Below are 23404 nucleotides of genomic sequence, written 5' to 3' on the forward strand. Positions count from 1 at the left end.
GATCCTGTTCAAAGCTGATGCTTCAAACTCTAGGAAGAGGCCATCAGAGCTTGCACAGTAAACAGATGGCTGTGGGTGTGGAGAGAGGATCCAAATTCTGCTTCACCTGACTTTCAGGCTCCCACAGCAGCCTCGAGACCTTTCATCCACCCAGCAGATACTTACTGAGGCTCTGAAGGCTTAAGGTTGGCTTTCACCATGTCCGTCTCCTGGAGGGTGCAGACAGGCATGAGAGTGTTACAGAGTGACAAGTGATGGTCCATGGTAGAAGTAAATGGTACATGGTGGTAGTGGTCTGAGTGGGCATGGGGAAAAAGGCATGTCACATGACTAAAAGAAAGCATCTTGAAGGGAATAAAATATTTTTCTTTTTTTCCTCAGTATTTGTAATTGAATCTAGATCGTGTATGGTAGGCACGTTGTGACTACACCCCAGTTTCCCTCCCTCCCTCCTTCCCTCCCTCCCTCCCTCCCTCCCCCTCTCCTATTTGATTTTCATTTTATTGTATTTAAAGTTTTGCTAGTTCTTCGAGCAGGCTTTGTGCTCACACTCTAGTCCAAGCTAGAGCTGCATATGTGATCCTTCTGTTCCCCAAATGCTAAAATTTAAGGTCTGCAGCACCAGGCTTGGCCAGGAGCTCATATCTGAAGCCTGAGTATTGCATATAGTTTTATTAAACACACTTGCTCTGGCTAGGCTCTGGAACTAGCAGCCACTCGCCCAGCTAACCCCATCTAGTCAGCCCCCACGGCTAGCTAACACTTTGCTGAGGTCCCAGCTTTGCCCTGAGAGCAGTAACTGCCTGTATTCCCAAGAATGCCACCCGTTCCTCCTTGCCCAGTGCCCACAACAGATCTCACCCAACTCCTTTTATCTCCAAGGTAGGAAAACACTAGAGACTTTTATCTTTTAAAACTGACCAGATAACTCAAAGACTGGGCAAAGAATATGCTATCCATCCTCCTTAGCCTCCACAGTTGCAGTTGCCTGAGGAGGCTACAAACTATCAGTACCCCAGGATACCTACATGTTTGCACCTTCCTATGAGTTCCACTGCCTAGTGCGACTCCCAGTCCTCTCAGTCCACTTCTCTTCCAGCCCTACCTGGAAATACTACCTTATCCTTCGCCCAGTGGTTGGCTTCTGCCATCTTTATTGACCTAATCAACAATTAGGCAGCCTCCCCTACAGGCTGAGTAAGAAGAAATATGGAGTCTAGAGTGTGGACTGTGTGGGAAGAAGCAATGGAGACAAGATAGGCATGGGTTATAAAGGATGGCATGTTTATGCCTGCTCAGCTGTTTCTTCAGCGATAGAAGGAGTAATGGTGATGAGGAGGATATGAGCCCTCTAGAGATGAGCATCAGACATATGACATCAGCAAAGTCCCATGAATGTTTTTAGATCTGGTTTACCATCTAAACCATGGGAAGAGGGATTTCTTCCTGAGTGTTTCCTGGCTAAATCTTGTGACAGCACCCAACATCTTGGTTTTTAGGAACACTCCATGCATTGGGATGTACCTTTTGTCTTAAGGTGACTGTTATTAAGGTGACTAGACATCAGATGTAATTAACACTTCTGGGGGAATGGCTGAGAGAGAAACCTGTGGATTTCCTTAGAAATCTATCTACACAACATACAAGTTGTGTCACCTTTGCTCTGGGTCAGGAAATCATCCTGAATAAGAGATTAATTCACAGCAAGAAAATGGGTCATTTGGTTGTTCCTGATCCAAAATTAAGATAAAATAAAACAAAATAAATGAGTTAGTCACGGGTATATTAGTTAGAGTTACTATAGCTGTGTTGCAGCATTACTACCAAAGCAATTTGGGGAGAAAAGGCTTTATTTGGCTTTTACTTCCATCATTGCTCATGGAAAGCAGGTAGGCTAGGACTCAAACAGGGCAGGAGCTAAGAGGTGGGAGCGGACGCAGAGGCTGTGAGGAAATGCTGCTTATTGACTTGCTGCTCAGAGCTTTTCCTTCTCCTGCTTTTTTTTTTCCTTTGAACTTTTTTTAACAATTTTTTATTAGATATTTTCTTCATTTACAATTCAAATGCTATCTCAAAAGTCCCCTATACCCTCCCCCCACCCTGCTCTCCAACCCACCCACTCCTGCTTCCTGGCCCTGGTATTCCCCTGTATTGGGGCATATAATCTTTGCAAGACCAAGGGCCTCTCTTTCCACTGATGGCCAACAAGGCCATCTTCTACTACATATGCAGCTAGAGACACGAACTCTGGGGGTACTGGTTAGTTCATATTTTTGTTTCCCCTATAGGGTTGCAGACCCCTTCAGCTCCTTGGGTACTTTCTCTAGCTCCTCCATTGGGGGCCAGGTGTTCCAATAGATGACTCTGAGCCTCTACTTCTGTATTTGCCAGGCACTGGCATAGCCTCACTAGAGTCAGCTATATCAGGGTCCTGTCAGCAAAATCTTGCTGGTGTATGCAATTGTGTCTGCATTCAGTGGTTGATTATGGTATAGATCCCCGAATGGGGCAGTCTCTGCATGGTCCTTCCTTCCCTCTCATCTCCAAACTTTGTCTCTGTAACTCCTTCCATGGGTATTTTGTTCCCCATTCTAAGGAGGGACGAAGTATCCACACTTTAGTCTTCCTTCTTATGGAGTTTCATGTATTTTACAAATTGTATCTTGGGTATTCTAAGTTTCTGGGCTAATATCCACTTATCAGTGAGTACATATCATGTGAGTTCTTTTGTGATTGGGTTACCTCACTCAGGATGATATCCTCCAGATACATCCATTTGCCTAAGAATTTCATGAATTCATTGTTTTTAATAGCTGAGTAGTACTCCATTGTGTAAATGTACCACATTTCCTGTATCCATTCCTCTGTTGAGGGACATCTGGGTTCTTTCCAGCTTATGGCTATTATAAATAAGGCTTCTATGAACATAGTAGAGCATGTGTCCTTATTATATGTTGGAGCATCTTCTGGGTAAAGATCTTTCCCCATTCTGTGGGTTGCCATTTTGTCCTATTGACAGTGTCCTTTGCCTTACAGAAGTTTTGCAATTTTATGATGTCCCCTTTGTCGATTCTTTTTTTTTTTTAAAGATTTATTTATTTATTATATGTAAGTACGCTGTCCTCAGACACTCCAGAAGAGGGCGCCAGATCTCGTTACGGATGGTTGTGAGCCACCATGTGGTTGCTGGGATTTGAACTCTGGACCTTCGGAAGAGCAGTCGGGTGCTCTTACCCACTGAGCCATCTCACCAGCCCCATCCCTTTGTCGATTCTTGATCTTAGAGCTTAAGCCATTGGTGTTCTGGTCATGAAATTTTCCTCTGTGCCCATATGTTCAAAGTTCTTCCCCACTTTTTCCTCTGTAAGTTTCAGTGTATCTGGTTTTATGTGGAGGTCCTTGATCCACTTGGACTTGAGCTTTGTTCACGGAGATAAGAATGTGTTGATTTGCATTTTTCTACAATGCTGACCACCAGTTGAATCAGCACAATTTGTTAAAACTACTGTCTTTTTTTGCACTGATTCTTTTAGCCCCTTTGTCAAATATCAAGTCATCATATGTATGGGGGTTCATTTCTGGGTCTTCAATTCTATTTCATTGATCTTCCATCCTGTCTCTGTACCAATACCATGCCGTTTTTATCACTATTGCTCTGTAATACAGCTTGAGGACAGGGATGGTGTTTCCCCCAGAAGTTCTTTTATTGTTGAGAAGAGTTTTCACTATCCTTAGTTTTTTGTTGTTCCAAATGAATTTGCAAATTGCTTTTTCTAAAAAAAATTCTATGAAGAATTGATTTAAAATTTTGACGGGGATTGCACTGAATCTGTAGATTGCCTTTCACGGGATAGCCATTTTTGCTATATTAATTCTGCCAATCCAAGAGCATGTGAGATCTTTCCATCTTCTGAGGTCTTCTTTGATTTCTTTCTTCAGAGACTTGAAGTTCTTAGCATACAGATCTTTCACTTGCTTGGTTAGAGTCACACCAAGGTATGTAATAAAATTTGTGACTATTGTGAATGGTGTCATTTCTCTAATTTCTTTATTAGCCTGTTTATCCTTTGAGTAGAGGAAGGCTACTGATTTGTTTGAGTTAATTTTATATACAGCCACTTTGCTGAAGTTGTTTATCAGCTTTAGGAGTTCTCTGGTGGAATTTTTGTGGTCACGTAAGTATACAATCATATCTGCAAATGGTGATATTTTGACTTCTTCCTTTCTAATTCATATTCCTTTGACTTTCTTCTGTTGTCCAATTGCTCTAGATGGAACTTCAAGTACTATATTGAGTAGATAGGGAGAGAGTGGGCAGTCTTGTCTAGTCCCTAATTTTAATGGGATTGCATCAAGTTTCTCTCCATTTAGTTTGATGTTGGCTACTGGTTTGCTGTATATTGCTTTTACTATGTTTAGATATGGGTCTTGAATTCCTGATCTTTCCAAGACTTTTAACATGAATCGAATGAAATGATCATGTTGTTTTTTTTCTTTGGGTTGGTTTTTGTAGTGGATTATGGTGGTGGATTTTCATATATTGAACCATCATCATTCATCCCTGGGATGAAGAATACTTGTTCATGGTGGTCAGTTTGTTTGTTTGTTTGTTTGTTTGTTTGTTTGTTTGTTTGTTGTGTGTGTGTGTTCTTGGATTTGGTTGGCAAGAATTTTATTGTGTATTTTTGCATCAATGTTCATAAGGGAGATTGGTCTGAAGTTCTCTTTCTTGTTTGGTCTTTGTGTGGTTTAGGTTTCAGCATAATTGTGGCTTCATAGATTAAATTGGGTAGAGTTACTTCTGTTTCTATTTTGTGAAATACTTGGAAAAGTATTGGTATTAGGTCTTCTTTAAAGGTCTGATAGAATTTTCCACTAAACCCATCTGGTCCTGTAGTTACTTTGGTTGGGAGACTATTAATGACTGTTTCTATTTCTTTAGGGGTAATGAGACTGTTTAGATTGTTTATCTGATCCTGTTGTAACTTTGGCACCTGATATGTGTTTAGAAAATTGTCCATTTCATTCATATTTTCCAATTTAGTTGAGTATAAACTTCTGTAGTAGGATCTGATGATTGTTTGGATTTCTTTGTTTTCTGTTATGTCTCCCTTTTCATTTCTGATTTTATTAATTTGGATACTGTCTCTGCCCTCTGTGTAGTCTGGCTAAGGGTTTGTTTATCTTGTTTATTTTCTCAAAGAACCAGCTCCTGCTTTTATTGATTCTTTGTACTGTTCTTTTTGTTTCTATTTGGTTGATTTTAGCCCTGAGTTTGATTATTTCCTGCTGTCTACTCTTCTGGGTGTATTTGCTTCTTTTTTGTTCTAGAGCTTCCATGTGTGCTGTTAAGCTGCTAGGGTAAGCTCTCTCCAGTTCCTTTTTGGAGGCTCTTGGAACTATGAATTTTCCTCTTACCAGTACTTCCACTGGGCCCCATAAGTTTTGATATGATATGTCTTCATTTTCATTAAATTATAAAAAGTCTTTAATTTCTTTCTTTATTTCTTCCTTGACCAAGTTATCATTGAGTAGGGCATTGTTCATCTTCCAAGTGTTTTTGTGTTTTCCATTGTTTTTGTTGGAATTTAAGACCAGCCTTAGTCTGTGGTGATCTAATAGGATGCATGGGATTATCTCAATCTTCTTCTACCTAATTGTGGCCAATTATGTGGTCAGTTTTGGAAAAAGTACCCTTGAGTTCTGAAGACAAAGTATATTATTTTGCTTTTGGATGAAATGTTCTATAAATAGTCTGTTAGATCCATTTAGTTCATAACTTCTGTGAGTTTCACTGTGTCTCTGTTTACTTTTTTTTTCCATGATCTGTCCATTGATAAGAGTGGGGTGTTAAACTCTCCCAGTATTATTGTGTGAGGTGTAATGTGTGCTTTGAGCTTTAGTAAAGTTTCTTTTATGAATGTGCCTTTGCATTTGGAGCATAGATGTTCAGAATTGAGAGTTCATCTTGGTAGATTTTTTTTCCTTTGATGAGTATGAAGTGTCCTTCCTTATCTTTTTTGATAACTTTTGGTTGAACGTCGATTTTTTCATTATATTAGAATGACTACTCCAGTTTATTTCTTGGGACCATTTCCTTGGAAAATTGTATTCCAACCGTTTACTCTGATGTAGTGTCTATCTTTGTCACTGAGGTGTGTTTCTAGTATGCAGCAAAATCCTGCAGCCTGTTTAAGTATCCAGTCAGTTAGTCTGTCTTTTTATTGGAGAATTGAGTCCATTGGTGTTAAGGGATATTAAAGAAAAGTGATTGTTACTCCCTGTTGTTGTTGTTGTTGTTGTTGTTGTTGTTGTTGTTGTTAGAGGTTGCATTATGTTTGTGTAGCTATCATTTTTTGGATTTGTTGAAAGATTACTTTCTTGCTTTTTCTAGGGTGTAGTTTCCCTCCTTGTGTTAGTGTTTTCCATCTACATTCCTTTGTAGGACTGGATTTGTGTAAAGATATTGTGTAAAATTGGTTTTGTTTTGGAATATCTTGTTTTCTCTGTCTATTGTAATTGAGAGTTTTGCTGGGTATAATAGTCTGGGCTGGCACTTATGTTCTCTTTGGGTCTATATGACATCTGCCCAGGATCTTCTGTCTTTCATAGTCTCAGTGGCAAGTCTGGTGTAATTCTGATAGGTCTCTCTTTATATGTTACTTGACTTTTTTTCTCTTACTGCTTTTAATATTCTTTATTTAATGTATTTGATGTTTTGATTACTATGAGATGGGAGAGATTTCTTTTCTGGTCCAGTCTATTTGGAATTCTGTAGGCTTCTTGTATGTTCATGGCCATCTCTTTCTTTAGGTTAGGGAAGCTTTATTCTATAATTTTGTTGAAGATATTTACTGGCCCTTTAAGATGGGAATCTTTACTCTCTTCTATACCTACTATCTTTAGGTTTGATCTTCTCATTGTGTCCTTGATTTCCTGGATGTTTTGGGTTAGGAGATTTTTTCATTTTGCATTTTCTTTGACTCTTGTGTCAATGTTTTCTAAGATATCTTCTGCTCCTGATAGTCTGGCTTCTATCTCTTGTATTCTCTTGGTGATGCTTGCATCTATGACTCCTGATCTCTTTCCTAGGTTTTCTAACTCCAGAGTTATCTCCCTTTGTGATTTCTTTTTTGTTTCTATTTCTATTTTTAGATCTTGGATGGTTTTATTCATTTCCTTTGCCTTCTGATTATGTTTTCCTATAATTCTTTAAGGGATTTTTGTGTTTCCTCTTTAAGGACTTCTACCTGTTTACCTGTGTTCTCCTATATTTCTTTAAGGGAATTATTTATGATCTTCTTGAAGTCCTCTATCATCTTCATGAGAAATTACTTTAGACCTGAATTTTGCTTTTCTGATGTGATGGTGTGTCCAGGACTTGCTATGGTGGGAGAGTTGGGTTCTGATGGTGTCAAATAACCTTGGTTTCTTTTGCTTCTGTTCTTATGCTTGCCTCCTGCCATCTGATTATCTCTAGTGCTCCCTGCCCTCATTATATCTGACTGGATATAATTCCTGTAAGCCTGGTTGAGTCAGAACTCTTCAGAGTTCAGCTGTCTCTGTGTGATTCTGGAATCCTGGGATCCTGAGATTCTTGGTATGTCAGAGTTCCTGGGAGTCAAGCTGCCTGTGAGACCCTGAGATCCTGGTGTGAACAAGTTTCTGGGATCCTAAGATCCTGGTCATGTTAGAGTACCTAGGAGTGGAGCCTCCTCTGCAGACTGTGGAACTAGCCACCGCCGAGTTTGTGCCCAAGGTAGACCCATGCAGACCAGAAGGAACCAGAGCCACTGGTTGGATGAGGTCCCTACATCCCTGGATCCTGCTAGTCCCAGTTACTCCCTGTAGTGTTGGAACAGATGTTGTGTTCTACTCACCACTGATCCTAGATCCTGGGCGTGCTAGAGCACCTGGGATTGGAGCCTCCTCCTAGACTACTCTCTTCATTAGGTCAGTAGGAAATGGAAATAGAATTAAAGATGCTTTTCTACTAATGAGGACAGACTTTCAGAGAGTTGGAAAAGGTAAGAGAGAGAGGTTGTCCTGACTAAATTTATGTTAGAAAAAGAAAAGAAAAGAACTTTGTGCTATTAATGCATTTACTTGAATCTTCTTCTCATACCTGACCCAAAGGTTGAAATATGTAGCTCCAGGAAGACACTCAGAAGCCCTTCCCTTTTGGGATTTCTTGATCTACACGTATCTTCCTTGTGTTAATTAACACCAAACCATCTGACTGTTTTACCCAGGAAAATGCTGTGTTTTGTTTGTAAGGATTTGCATGGCTCTGCATTGTCAGCTAGCATCACTTCTGTGTCTCTTGGCCACAAGGAGGCTCATCTTCCATATGGGGAAAACTCAAGCCTCTGTGACCACCTCTTGGAGTTAGAGTAAATTGTGAGGAAATAAAATGGAAGTCCTTTCTGTTGAACCACCAGCAAGGGAATGAGACTATAACAGGCAGGCTTCTGGCCCCTTTGGAGCCTTGCTTCCTATTCCCAAGCCTTTTTCTTCCTTTGCAGCTTCAGAAGCAGCTGTCTGAGCTGGATGAGGATGACTTGTGCTATGAGTTCCGGCGAGAGCGCTTCACTGTCCACAGAACCCACCTGTACTTCCTGCACTACGAGTTTGAGCCTTCTGCTGACAACACAGACGTTACCCTTGTTGCTCAGCTCTCCATGGACAGGTACGGCAAATGACCTTACCCACCACATGGTCCTCATAACTAATACTCTTTACCCCATGGAACAGCAGAGGATAAAAGATGGTCTTCTAGTGCACTTGAGGTTGATCTCAGTCTCATCTCCAGTGCTGCACAGCAGAGGCATCCTCATTTAGTTGCTGGTGTTGCTTGACGGTTGGCTCATTAGGAGTAAATCTCTACAGAAAAGGCTGCACACTGGAGCCTCTTAGTTACTGTTCTATTGCTGTGAAGAAACACCATAATCAAGGCAACTCTTTTAAAAGAAAGCATTTAATTGGAGGTTTGCTTACAGTTTCAGAGGATCTATGATCATCCTGTTAGGAAGCATGGTGACAGGAATGTAGGCATGAGACAGAGCTTACATCTTGATCTGCAGGAAGGAAGGTAGAACAAGAGAGACACTGGGCTAGGCATGGGCAACTCCCTACTCCCACCCTACCTACTTACAACACACTTCGTTCAAAAAGGCCATACCTACTCTAACATGGACACATCCCCTAATCATTTTCAAACAGTGCCACTCTCTGATGTCTGAGCACTCAAATATATGACCCTATAGGTGCTGCCATTCTTACTCAAACCACCACAGAGGCCATAGTAAAACAATGACCATTTCTTCTTCTCACATGTGTTCTGATGTAACAGTCCTTCATGGATGTTTCCCAGCAGCACTGCTATTAGGCTAAGCCTTTTCTTAATTACTGTCTGGTAGGCTGACTCTCAATATGACAAGAGACAAATTGAGTCACAGTGGGGAGGTTTTGAAATAAATTCATACTCAGGCTCCATAGCAAAGTAGCCAAGACAGAATCTTTGTCTTGACATTGTGTTAAGCTTGCAGTGTGTAACCCAGGATTGAGAACGTAGACCTCTATGGACAATTTAATAAAATTATAACTGCAACAAAGGCTGTGAAGGGACTGGGAGAGATGATACCAGTCAGGTCAGGAATTGTCTGTAGATAATGTCATTGTGGGAAGTCTTTCTGAGAAAGACATTATCTGTAGAGACCTAGAAGGAAAGGAAGAAAGCCAGGCATACCAGTTTCTAAGGTTTTTCCAGACAGATAAACTAGTGAGTCCCAAGGGCCCATGGTGGGAAGCATGATCTGTATATTTCCAGAACCTGACTTGAGTCAAGCTTGCCTCTTTTCAACCTCACTGTGTGAAGTAGTGATGATACTGTAAAGTCAGCTTCATTGATTGTTGTTTGGATTTTATATCATAAGAGGATGTAAAGTGCTGAAAATGTAACTATATAAGCAAATATTAGCTACCTTTTCCAGGGTGTGTTCATATCCATATTGCCTAGGATTTACAAACTGATACTAGGGGAATGTGTTGGGTTTACAGTGCAGATTCATGTTTTTGTTCACACCTGTTACCAATAATAATATTGACCAAGCAAAGCTCCTGCACCCACTGACAACAGGAGTATCACCTTGGCCAGGTCTTAGTGACCAAGCAGTTCCTTCCCTCACAGCCCCTTACAGAAAGCTCCAGCCACACTTGCATTAGGAGCACATATTGATCACAGAGCCTTTCCCTTCAAATTGCACACATCACAAGCTTAGGATATACAGGGTGACCTCTAATTCATGGTGACAAGTACTACTACCCAGACAACACCCCATAGTATGCAGAGCAAATGGACTGTGCCACCAAACAGACAAACTGGTAAGGTTGAAGCAGGTTCAAAACGCTGGTTAATCTTATAATTGAGAATGGTAGGAATAGAACTAGCTTCCAACAAGTCTTTACCTGTCCTGAAACACATGACCACAACATCCCACTAGGAGGACCATGACGACTGGTCACATGGGGACAACATCTGAAGTTCTTTCCTATGCAACTCTAACATCTCAGACTGAGCCTATGGAAAGCACTTACCCCTATATCCCACCTTACCCCCAAATGGTTATAAGGTCCCCATCTACAAGGAATAAAGTGTACAAGTTATTTCACCAAGAATCATCGAGGATGCCTGTCTTATTGAGCTATAAAACTCCAGGGAAAATTTTTCTCTCCTGAAGCATTTATCACTGGACCTAGGCTCCACCTAGCAGACTGGGTTATTGTTTGCAGTCATATCTTGCCTATTAACTCTAGCTCCTGCTTCTGGCTGCCTCTATGTCTCTGCTACTGCTGCCTTTAGTGCAGGGGCTGTGATGGTACCAGGCCAGGCCAGAGCCCCACCTGGGCTAGGGATCCTTGAATTGCATTCTGTCTCCCCAGAATAGCCCACCTGCTGTGTTCCATCATGCTACCTGGTGGCAACTGGCCTAATCTGACTGAAACCAGAGGACATAAGAAGTTGTAAAATTCCATGAGAGAAGCGTGTAGTGAGAAGCATTAAAATTATAATGCAGCACTAAAGCCAATGCAGAAGTTTCCCCAACCATTTCTACTCCACCCTGTCCATCTAGTTAAAACACAATATACTGAATGGTGTCTCCTGGGTTGATTTTTAATTTAAGAAATATTTCAGTATGCGTATAAACCTTTGATTCAGAGGCAGGTTCTATGTGAATGGCACCGTGAATTAGGGGAGCTAACCAAGAGACCTGGTAACTCTACCTCCAGAATTACAATTAGAAAGTGTGTCACTAGCCACCAATGTGGAATGGGCAGCTTTTTCTGCCCTTTAGGATCCTGGCAGAGGATAGGAATGGATAGAGAGGGCTAAACAAAAGGGCAGTTTGCTTTCTATTGCTGTGATAGGCACTGTGACCAAAGGCCACTGGCAGAAATGAAAGGGGTGGGGGATTGATTTCCCGACCACGATCAATCACTGAAGAAATGCAGGGCAGAACCAGAAGCAAAGACCATGGAGGAACACTTTTTACTGGCTTCCTTCACATGGCTTACTCAGCTTTCTTTCTTACACAACCCAGGACCATGTGCCCTGGAGTGGCACCTTCCACCGCGAGCTATTCTCTCCATATCAATCATTAATCAAGCAAGTGCCCCCACAGACTTGCCTACAGGCTTTATACACCAGAAACTTTTGATATCTTTGAAATAGAATCTTCATGATTGACTGCCAAACCTTCTTGCCGCCTCATTCCTGCTGGAGAAACCTTTTTGTTCTTTCTCTGGATTTTGTTCCACGCTTTCATCTCCTCAGCTCTTTGCAGTATCCCTGCAAACCTGTTTTGTGTTTTTGTTTCTGTTTTGTCTGTTTTAATTTGTTTTGTTGTTGTTGTTGTTGCTGCTGCTGCTGTTGTGTTTTTTGTTTTTTGAGGGAGCCCATGCTATATCAAGGAGGTCACTATGTAGCCCAGACTAGCCATACAACAGTTCTCTTGCCCTGAATAGAGGGCATGCTTAGCCATCGCCCAGCTCTGCCTTGCAAAGATGGTCAGAATGTCCTAGAGCAGGAAATGCTGAAAATTGAAGATGGCACCACCCACGGAACCCCATATGCCATTGAGTTTTTATTGTCTTTATGTTTTTTTCTGTATCTTTTGCAAAACACTGATTTTGTTCTTTTCTCGCCAACTTTAAGGCACCTGTCTATCAATATTGAATCAAAAATTTCATAAATCAAACTAGAACTGCAATTTCTTCAACAGGAAGTTGCATAGGAGTGCTGTGAGAATTCTGGAAGGTGGTTGGCATACCAGATTTTTGTCAATAATTGTAGTTATTTCTCATTGAGCACTTGTTTGAATGTTCCTTGGGACCAAGCTTCTGGAGGTGGTGAGTGCTTTAGGAGACGGGTAATTGTTTTAAAGGCTTTGCTGAGAGAAAACAGGAGTTTGGGCTGGAAAAGTTCAGCCCTTAGTCTATAGTCACACACATACTCAGCCCACCTCTTTTACAATATTTATTCTGTGTTGCTGTGGCAAAATATCTGAACCTAAGTACTTATAAAGAAAAGAAATATATTTACTTCACAGTGCTATAAGCTATAACTCAAACCATAACAACCGATTCAGACTCTGGTGAACAAAATATTTGCTGATAGGAACAGAAATGCTTGTGAATGTTGGAAGCCAAAGGGTGCCTTGGCTGCCAAAACGTGACAATGAAGCCAAAAAAGAAACAGCTACATACAGAAAAGGAATCAAGAAAACCCTTCTTCCTCCTCCTTTTTTCCTGTTTCTTCTTTTCTTCTTCCTCTTCCTCCTCTTCTCCCTCCTCCTCCTGCTTCTCCTCCTCCTCCTTTTCTTCCCTCTTTTTCTCTGGGGGAGCTGGTTTTCTGAGACATAGTATCTCTCTGTGTTTTGTTCTGGTGTTCAATATGTAGACCAGGCTTTGAACTCCCAGAGATCCACCTGCTTCTGCCTGCTGCCTGCTGGGATTAAAGGTGTGCTCCCTATGTCCATCTTCACATGTCTCTTCAATGAAAGTCACTGGATTTACACAAGGCAAGATCTCTGGTGAGACAGAAAGCCAAGGGTGTCACTTTCTTTTTTTAGTAGTCCACACTGGTCGGAATCAACTGAGAAATACACCCACCCCTTCTAGGTAAGGATAGTAACCCAAATAAATGATAGAGCTACTCTCCCCTCAGTCCCATTTCTTAAAGATCTCAGCAATACCACACTGAAGACCTGGCTTCTATCACATGAACCTTTGGGGTAACACCCAGCCAATCCATAGTACCTTTGAGGATGAATGGGGGACTTAGAGTATGTGTGACTGTTGATGTCATGCAGTCAGGTGCAAGCAGAGAAAGACGAGAATCATCAAGGTACTTGTTCTGTGTCTGCTTTACTGATGAGGAACTGAGTCATATTTAGTTACAAGAGTTGGTTTTATAGCTGATTGATGAAGAGATATTAGAGACAGGGGCTGGAAGATGGCCTGCTGATGCTGCTTTCTTCACCTCTCTTCCAGACTACAGATGCTGGAGGCCATCTGTAAACACTGGGAGGGACCCATCAGTCTGGCCCTCTACCTGTCGGATGCAGAAGCCCAGCAGTTCCTCCGCTATGCCCAGGGATCCGAGGTGCTCATGAGCCGGCAGAATGTGGGCTACCACATCGTGTACAAGGAGGGTCAGTTCTATCCTGTCAATCTTCTGCGCAACGTGGCTATGAAGCACATCAGCACACCCTACATGTTCTTATCTGACATTGACTTCCTGCCTATGTATGGGCTCTATGAGTACCTCAGGTAAGGAACCCAGGGGACCTTGCTGTTCTGTCCTCTCTTCAGACTGGTAGCCACACAGGTTCAGGAAAAGCTGGAACCTCAAGGCCCTCGGGACCATTGTCTAGCCTGCCACTTACCTTTTATAGGTAGGACAACTACAACCCAAAAGGGGGCAGGGACCTGTCCAGTGATGGCCAACTACCTACAAGTTTGGAATGTGTATACTAATCTCTATTATCCCATGCACAGACTAGATCCAGTTTTCCATAGTGACATTATTTTGCTCTTGAAACATCTCTCTTGCTTAAAATTTCTGCCTTTTTTCCAACTTTGCAGTAGACAGGCTTCCTATAATCATTCTCAAAAGCCCATTGCCTGTTCCTTAAAACAAACCTAAATAATAGCGATGCTTAACATGTATTGAAGCACTTAAGCATATGCCAGAAAATGATTGACAGGTAAGATTTCATTTTGTTTCCTCCTCTCACAAACCCCTGCTATGGGTAATATTGATGTCTTCATTATACAAACAAGAAACTTCAGAACATGACTGGAAGATGCTGGCCTATCTTACATAACTAGTGTGGGAGGAGGTGGGGAGTCATAACACTGGACACCCAACTACAGAACACCTAACCACAGAAAACCCAACCACAGAACCATAGGAATATCCAGTATCCTTCACCTTTCTTCACATAGCAGAGCAGAAAGCAGTACACTCCTTTAAGCCTGGGTGGTTCAACTAATATAAATAGTATGAATTGAAATGTATTGCAGAATTCACATGACTCAAAATTGTACATGGGAGAAATATAAAGTCACATGGTCCAACATCATCGTCATGGTCCTTTTCCAATTTTCACTTATCAACATGGAATTCCCCTGTGTCTAACATAGTGCCTTCCAGGATCCACATATCCCTAAAGATGGTTCATATATCTTGTCTTTTTAGGATGCACAAACTAAGTCTCAACCGCTTGTGAGGCTGCCTCATGCTACACCATGGGCCAGTAAGGCTTGGAGAGACAAAATGGCGGGCTTGAGTCCAGAGAGATGACAATCATAGGAGTTGAGGAGGGTCTGGCAGGCTCCTACCTTGACCAACTACTCTGGGGTTTCTGATCCCAGACAGGCTGTATATGAACTCCCAAGATCTCCATGCCCGCCCCCCGTCTGTCTCTCCCTCCCTCCGCCCTCTCTCTCTGTAGCAAGAGAGGGGATCCTACACTTTGTATTCAACCTCATTAGAGTGTCATTACAAAGTGTTGTGTAACATAGTATGGCATCATTTCCTTCCTGGTAAACATGGAAGATCCTCATCAGCTGTCAGAGAGCCAAAGGGTAAGTGGCCCCATCAGCAATATAAGCTCCACCATAGAAGTGGGTAGAACTGTGACATAACACCCTGTGAATGAGCTCCTGACTGCCAGACTCCATTCACTGATTTTTTTTTCCAGGTCCAGCTCCAACTAGGTGACAATATCCCAGTATGTAGAACAAGCCCCGTACTGTGGTCAGACTAAATCCTCAGCTCTGCATCATCCCTCATAGCTTGGAAAGCTTAGCAGTCAGTAAGATGCTAGCCTTCATACTAGACGAATAAGTAAGTAGTTAGGAGCAGCCTCAACTTAGACTGAGAAGAGAGGATTGTACCCTGCCCCCCCCCCTTCACCTTCTGTGATTTTCCTCAGAAGCACTTAAGGGGCCTTCACTGCAAAGAATTTAAAGTAAACAGGCCTGACCCTTGCCTCAGCTGCCCTTGCCTTATGGGCAGCATGTTTTACATGGCACACAAGGAATTTGTATTTATGTTTCCTCTTTATGTGTTACTGACTTAAAATTGCTGATGGAGACCATGCTCAGTGCTAAGCAACATGTAACACACGGTAACACCACAAGTTATTTTGCTTAGTTCAAGTTCACCATATGAATCTCTTCAGGGATTTTGAAATATTGCAGGTTTCCCCTCAAATTGTCTTTACAGACCCTGTCTGCAAAGTACATTTAAGAGAGTTCATAGATCTGTCTGTGGAAGCACCATCTCTCCAGGTGTGGAATCATGTTGCCATTGTGACAGGATTGCAATTACTAGCTCTTTATATTTTTGCAAAGAATCTGAATTTTTATGTATTTTAATGTTTTAGTATTATTAAATAACTGGGAGCTGGAGAGATGGCTCAGCAGTTAAGAGAACTCATTATTTTTACAGAAGACTCAGGTACAGTTCCTTGTAACACATGGATGTTCACAGAGGGCCAGCACTCTCTGAACACCAAGCACATGTGTGATGTACGTGCATATATGTAGTCAGAACACTCATAGACATAAAATTAAAATCTTGCTTAAAAATGAACAAATAATTTCAAATGAGTTTTAAATGCTATGGGGTCACACTATATCCCCAGGCTAGATTAGCCCCCTCTCACCTGCTCACCATTTGCAACCTCTGACCTAGGATTGTTTCTAGATGCTAGAAATTTGACAACCAGTAATGATTCAATCAGCTGGATGCATTGAGCTGGATCCCCTTGAGCTTGGGATCCAGCTCTAGGGGAAGTCCCAAGCCTGACACTATTATTGAAGCTGTGGAGCACTCACCAAAAGGGATCTATCATGACTGCCCTCCAAAAGACCCAACAAGCAGCTGAAAGGGTCAGATGCCGATATTTGCACCCAACCAATAGACAGAAGTAGCCAACTCCTGTTATTGAATTAGAGAAGGCTGAAAGAAGCTGAGGAGAAGGCTGATCCTGTGGGAGGACCAGCAATCTCAATTAACCTGAATCCCTGAGATCTCTCAGATACTGGAACACCAACCAGGCAGCATACACCAGCTGATATGAGGCCCCCAACACACATACAGTAGAGGACTTCTGGGTCTCTGTTCAGTCAGAGACGATACACCTAACGCTCAAGAGACTGGAGGCCCCAGGGAGTTTAGAGGTCAGCCAGGGGGCAGGGTTGAGGTTGGGGTCATCCATGTGGAGACAGGGTGGGGTGAGGAGGAGATGTCAGATGTGGAGCAGACAGGGGATGGATTGGGGGGTGGGTAGAGAATGGAATATAAAGTGTAAAAAATAAATTTAAAAAAAGAATTCAGTCAGAAGGCCAAAATAAATCCACTGTCATTTTTTGTATGTAGACAGGTATATTGACTTGCCTTCCTTAAAAGTTTTTCCAGTGAGTGACAGCTATTTGCTTCTGATGTGTGAGTCACTCATGGCTACCCTTGATTTCAATATACTGTTATTGGTTTAGGATGGGGTCAAGGGTGCTATTTCCTGCAATAGCTTTGATGTCCAAGAACGACAGCATACCCTGGCAGAAACTCACTTTTTCACATTTAAATCTAACAAAATGTTTTACCCAAACTCTGTTAACCTTCAAATATTAAATTATGATAACAATATCTTATAGGAACCCTTCCACACACTGGAAGCCCTACCAGCTACTTAACATTCTTCTCACTTCTTTAGTAGATAAACATTTCCACAGATGACCAAACTTAGGTCTCAGAGAGGTGAAGGAATCATTTCTGAGAGCGGAGGAAAAAGTGGCCTTTCATCCACACAGCTTGCTTATTCCACAAGACCCAGGTCACCTTTGTACCCCAAATTCTTGCTTATGTCATACTTCTGGCAGCTTTGGAGTTCACCAAGCAGTTGCTTAGCAACTAACTAATATACCAAAAACAAACAGCTTAATTAGAAATAATTGTCAGGTCTATGCATAGGCAAAGCTGCAGAGTGTCACCAAAGTCTCTTTTAGCCCTTACCTGTGTCTTGTAACAAAGCTGGTAGAGAAACAGCTTTTACTCTTGATTGCAGAACTGTTAAGTAAGGTCAGGGGACATGGCGAAATCACACTCACCCGAATTTGAGCTTGCTCTACTTCCTAGCACTACTTTTTTCTTAGCTAATGAAGGGGCACTAGCAGACCACTAGTGGGTTATAGTAGGTGCTCTGCAGGAGTTAATTCTGTGTCCCATAGCATGCTCACAACTGTATTGGACTAGTTGGCCAATCATCACCCTAGCACCTCCCCTTGCAAACTCCCTGCTACCTTCAGGACAGTTGGGTAACTACGTGGAGCTATCTCACTCTTTTCTCTCATGAACATGAGAAACAGACAAATGGTCTCTGATCTACTATGGTTCCATTTCTGACTTTTTCAATGATATAATCATGATCCACAGAAAACAAAGTTAAGACTCTGAATTTTTTTCCCAGCTAGCAATAAGCATACAGTCCTCTTTCGATGCTAGCATGAACAGTGACAGAAGCTCCCAGACAGATGTGTCGTCATGGGGAAACACTGTTATGACACCCCACACTGTGCTGTGAGGCTAAGCTATGGTGTCAACTAGAGTACAGCATGTAGGTGTGGTTGGGCATGGAAGGACTCAGAAAGATCTGGTAGCTGAGATTAGGCTGAAATGTCAATGGGTCTAAAGGCAAGAGACGTCAGAACACTTAGGACTTAGGAGCAGCTGGTAAAACTGACAGCTGGTAAGACCTTTAGGGCAAAGGTGTTGGAAGGTAAGATGTCAGACTGTTTCTCAGCCAAGACTGTTCACATCATGAAACTGGTCAGGTTTCCATCACTGATCAAAATTTGCGCCACTGATAATTACCTATAAGCCATGGGTATTTCATTTCCTTCCCTTTATTTATGTTCCAGGAAACAAACATGGTTCCCTAGCAGACACTGTATCTTGTAGCATGTGTAAATGAGTAATCAGTATAATTCCACTCTGTCCAATGGGACACACAGCTACTTTTCTTCATATTTTCTTTGGTGTGTAATGGAAAAGTGTAGAAGTGGTGTCAGGTGAGTCAGTCTGGATGCCTGCCAATAGACATTAACCAGGTGGCATTTCTTTGGGTCCATACATCCTTTCCATTTTGCCTTATCTACATTTAATATTTATTGAGTACTTGTTTGCATGTGTTTTTGCAGAACAGCACCTCCATTCATTTTACTGATGAGGGTACTCAGTGTGAGTCCCCCACCTCAGGGCTCAGCATTGCTACCTGGATACCTAGCTTTCTATGAACTTTCCTAGAAGTGCTCTTTTTAGCCTGCTGATTGATCCAGATACCTGATGGCCTCATATCCATATTCATCAGTTCTGGGGTGAAGACAGAAACCGGAAGGATCCTGTCTCAGGCTGCTCCTCAGTTCCTGTGTCCTGAGGTCTTCAGGCTGGTCTCTCAGAGCAGAAGTGGTGGTTTTACCTGTGCTTACAGGTGTGCCATCACTCCTGGGAGGCCAGCTCTCTCCAGGCACAGGATCAGCTCCGGGTGCAGACTCAATCTGTATTTCTTCAAAGCTTCATGCTATGTTGCCATCTTTGAGCCTCTCTCCCTTTTTAAGAGGAATTATCTGAGCTGCAAGCTGACAATCCAACACACAGGTGGTCAGAAACTAGGAGACAGGTCCTGAGGGACAGAAGACTGAGTAGGAGTCAATGAAGTTGTTTGATTCCAAGAAATCCATCAGACTCCTGACTTACCTGGCTAGGTGTTGGTTCTGTGTGGAAAGGGTTTCTACCTACTGTGCAGGGCTATGATCTAGGCCATTCCAGAGGTTGATGGTTCATGGTTGGTCTTTCCTCACAGTGGCTTCATATCACTGGTCTTCTATGCCCTGTCTTATAGGACAGGTAGACACAAGTCTTTTTAGACTGTCCTGTTCCGTTCTTGGCTCTAATATTAGCACACTCTATAGTTTTGCTGAAAGTAGACCCAACCTGTATGGTCTAACCTGATATTCTGTTGGTCAGCCATGGTAACCTGTCAGTTCCTCTATTTGTTCCCTGTGAGGAATTTAAACAGTTGCTTAGCCTCCCTGGGCTGACGACCATCAGCTATCCTCACAATGAAGGGACTTGAACTGATATCAAAGACACTCTGTATTTCTATCTACTTCTCTTTCAGGAAATCTGTCATCCAGCTTGACCTTGCCAATACCAAGAAAGCAATGATTGTCCCAGCATTTGAAACACTGCGCTACAGACTCTCTTTCCCCAAGTCAAAAGCAGAGCTGCTGTCAATGTTGGACATGGGGACCCTATTCACATTCAGGTGAGTGACCCTCACAGCAATTATCTGGGGTGCACAAAAGGATCTCTCTCCCAGAATATCTAGATGTCAAAGCTGTTGGCAAAGAGGTCATTTGGTTGTATTAATTTACAATAAAACCAAAGAAAGATACTCAGCCCACTGACCTTGAAACTCTATCTATTCTCCTTTTCTAGCATGTTATTTGCTCTGCTTTATACATGGATGATAGGCACTATGTTCAGGTGGAAGGAGAGGCCTGCTATGGCAAACAAACACTGTTTAGGGCCCTGTCATTATCCTTTGGCTCAGAATTCTGCCTTTGGTACATACATACCAGTTTTCTCTGGAAGAAAAAAAATGGTAGAATGAATATATATTTACAGTGAATTTATTAGACTATCTTTTGCAATACAATCAGATTAGTCCAACAGTGAAGAATCAAGAATTTGGTAGTTGGAAATCCAGGAGGTTGAGTACAATACCAATCTGATACCAAAGACCTTGTAGATTCTTGCTCTTCAGCATACATTGGATACCTGAAAACACTAGTCCTCATATCACAGAGGAGCTGTTGACGGCAGCAGCAACAGAAACAATAAATTCGTCAGTAAATGTGAAAATCCAGTAAGCAAAATTTTTTGTCTTCCAAGTCTGGCCACTGTGAGAAGTTGTCACTCACATTTAGAATAGGTGTTCCATATCAATTAAGGCAATCAAGACAATGCCCACAGGACATCCTATGGACCAACTTAATGTATACAATTCCTCATTGAGACATTCTTGTATCAATTTGACAATTAAAACCATGATGTATACATTAATTCTCTTACTGAGTGGGTTTTACTCTGAGATCCCTTGTAGGCTTCTTTTTCCTGTTGCGTGTGTGTAAGTAGTCTAATCTCGAAACTCTTAGGGCATGGAACAGACATCTAAGGTCACCACCTGCAACTAAAACCATCATCTAAAGTCATTAATGGAACTCCATAGTTACGCACAACTGATATAAGAGCCAACTGCCCAGTGATAGCTGCAACCAAAAAACTATTGGTTTTCTCATTCCCAGATCTCAGTGCCTCCAAGGGTATTCAGGGAGCTGTGCTGTCCAGAACGTCCCAGTACTCACCTGCACAGTATTAATGAGCTCTAGACTCTAACATTGACTGTTTGAGTCGGGACTAGGGAAGTAGGAATCCTGCTAATCTCTTTCAGGTGAAACAGTATGTACGGAACCATTGCATCTACCTGTTTCTGCTCACAGTTCACATTCCTCTATTTCATACAATGTAGTAGTGACCCCTCCTTCCTCTGAGTAAAAAGCATGCAATTTTGTACAGCCTGAATTGGGCACAAGTATTTTTAAGCATAACAGCTGGGTTGTACAGATACTACAAAACCTCTGAAAGGCATTTTCAAACTGTTTATGGGTAATGATATTCATTCCATGGCATCAAGTTCATGCATCTTTATATTTTATGGGGAGTTGAGAGTGTCTGGTGGAGCAAGGACTCAATCTTCAGCCTCCATCTTCCATTTAGAACTCTGAAAAAGGAACCTAGAATAATTCCTCTCCCCAACCCAAAGCCATCACTTTCTACTTCCCATAAATTACATGCTTTGTATGGACCAAGCATTGGGATGAACATAATCCTGACAACAACATAAAGTGAATTCCATTTTTTCTGCAGCGGAAACACTAATGTGAGTAATGAAATAATCTGCTCAGTGACGCATGGCTGATAAGTGGTAGAACCTGAGGAACCACCAAGCCTGTCTTCTTAACTGAAATAGCACTGGGCTGCTGACAAGCCCTTGATTTTCATATCAATTCTTGTTTGAAAACATAAAAATCACAAATCAGTACTGGAAATTGAGATTTGAAGCCAAACTTTCATCTGAGTCTCCCACAGTTACTATAGCTCAGTAGCCAAATACCTATCAAATGTCCAAGGTGTTCTTTCTGCTACCCCAGGTCACTTCAAGGCCATATATAGGCCTGCTGTATCCATGATTACTGCTCTGGCGAGCAGCTTGCAGACCACCATGCCAAGTGCTAAGTTACAGACTTTCCCTCTGAGAAATTGCTTTTGTCACCTGCTCTCCAAAGAGACCTACTCTTCACCACGTCTGGCATGAGAAGCTTCTGTCCCTCTCTGCATCCTTCAGGGACATGGTGCTCAGAGTATGTATGGCCAAGTTGTCTGGGACCTTCTTGTGAATATAGTCTCAGGTCTCATCCCGAGCCATAAACCCTGGTGTTAAAACTAGTTCCTCACATTGCTCTGACACATATCAAGTTTGAAGACATGGCAGAGCTTGAGGTTGCCTGGTATGGCTAGACCCTGTGGCCCAGTGTCTGCTGGAACAACAGAAGACAGAGGTTCCCCAGGCAGTCTTTAGGTTGTGGTGTGAGTGTGTGTATTGAGTTCGTTGTCGTAACTTCACTCCACATCTTCTGCCCAGCCATTTGTCATGCTGTCAACAGGCCAGACTGAGTGAATAGAAACTGCCTCTCTAACCACATAAGCAGATATGGCCATGAGTGCTTTGTGAGAATTCACTTCATGTTAAAAATTGATATTATGCCAGGCAGTGGTCACACACACCTTTAATCCCAGCACTTGGGAGGCAGAGGCAGAGGCAGGTGGATTTCTGAGTTCGTACCCAGCCTGGTCTACAAAGTGAGTTCCAAGACAGCCAGGACAATACAGAAATACCCTGTCTCAAAAAACAAACAAACAAAATGATATTATTACCTCTTGCTTTACTAGGAGAAAGAAACAAGGCAGTTAACCTGTCCAACCTGCTAAACAAAAGGATGCAAATCCAAGCAGGCTGCTGTTAGTAGCCATTATTAACTGTCTAGTAAGGAAACAATGTTTGTGGGATGTCTCCTGCATGTTAGCCCTGTGCCAATGTTTGTACTATTGTCTTGCTTAAGCTCCTGGGCAGTTTTTCATGGTAGGTATGATTTTCCCAGCTCACATAAGAAGAAACTATTAAGTACTTGATTGTTCAGGGTCTGCTGCTCATAAGTGGTAGAACTGAGATGTGAACCCTGACCATTGGCCCTTCTTTGCTATGTTTGGGACCAAATACGAATTCCCAGTCATCTATGGTATGCTCATTTTGTCAAAAGTACCACATATCAAAGCTGCCTGTTCAGCAAATTCTCAAATAGAAAATCAATTGTTCCACGGCCTAATCTCTAGATTAGACCTATCACTGACACATCTTTAAGTAACCCCTACCCTTTCCGTTTAAATAATTGGCTTTGCTGGACACTACTTTGCTGGTATTGAACTCAAATCCCTGCCTCTACCCAGCCAGCCTGTCCTACACAGCAACACACTGAGTCTGTTAGATTGAGTTTGTGTGCTGGTCTGGCAGAAATTCAGTCTCTTTGATGAAACAAGAGTTTTAGGGAAGAGTTTTAGCCTTGCCACTGGAATGCTACCTGCCATAGGGCACTCACTTTCACAGCCTTGTTTGCTTTACAGAGATGTTCCCAGGCTACCTGGGATTCATTGCTA

The 23404-nt window shown here is 42.2% G+C and overlaps 1 protein-coding gene across 4 annotated transcripts in view; it reads left to right on the plus strand.

Annotated features, from left to right (window-relative positions):
* Nucleotides 1-23404, plus strand: part of Large1 (LARGE xylosyl- and glucuronyltransferase 1) — a 458660-nt gene that overhangs the window by 429663 nt on the left and 5593 nt on the right. For all 4 annotated transcript variants that reach the window (XM_029480702.2, XM_021170066.3, XM_029480704.2 and 1 more), the window contains 3 exons: nucleotides 8526-8689; nucleotides 13552-13830; nucleotides 19749-19895. In XM_029480702.2, the coding sequence (XP_029336562.1) occupies nucleotides 8526-8689; nucleotides 13552-13830; nucleotides 19749-19895 (590 nt within the window). The remainder of the gene's footprint in view (nucleotides 1-8525; nucleotides 8690-13551; nucleotides 13831-19748; nucleotides 19896-23404) is intronic.

The sequence above is a fragment of the Mus caroli genome, unplaced genomic scaffold (assembly GCF_978045245.1).
Source record: "Mus caroli unplaced genomic scaffold, Mus_caroli_1 scaffold_10, whole genome shotgun sequence".
NCBI classification, from domain to species: Eukaryota; Metazoa; Chordata; class Mammalia; order Rodentia; family Muridae; genus Mus; species Mus caroli.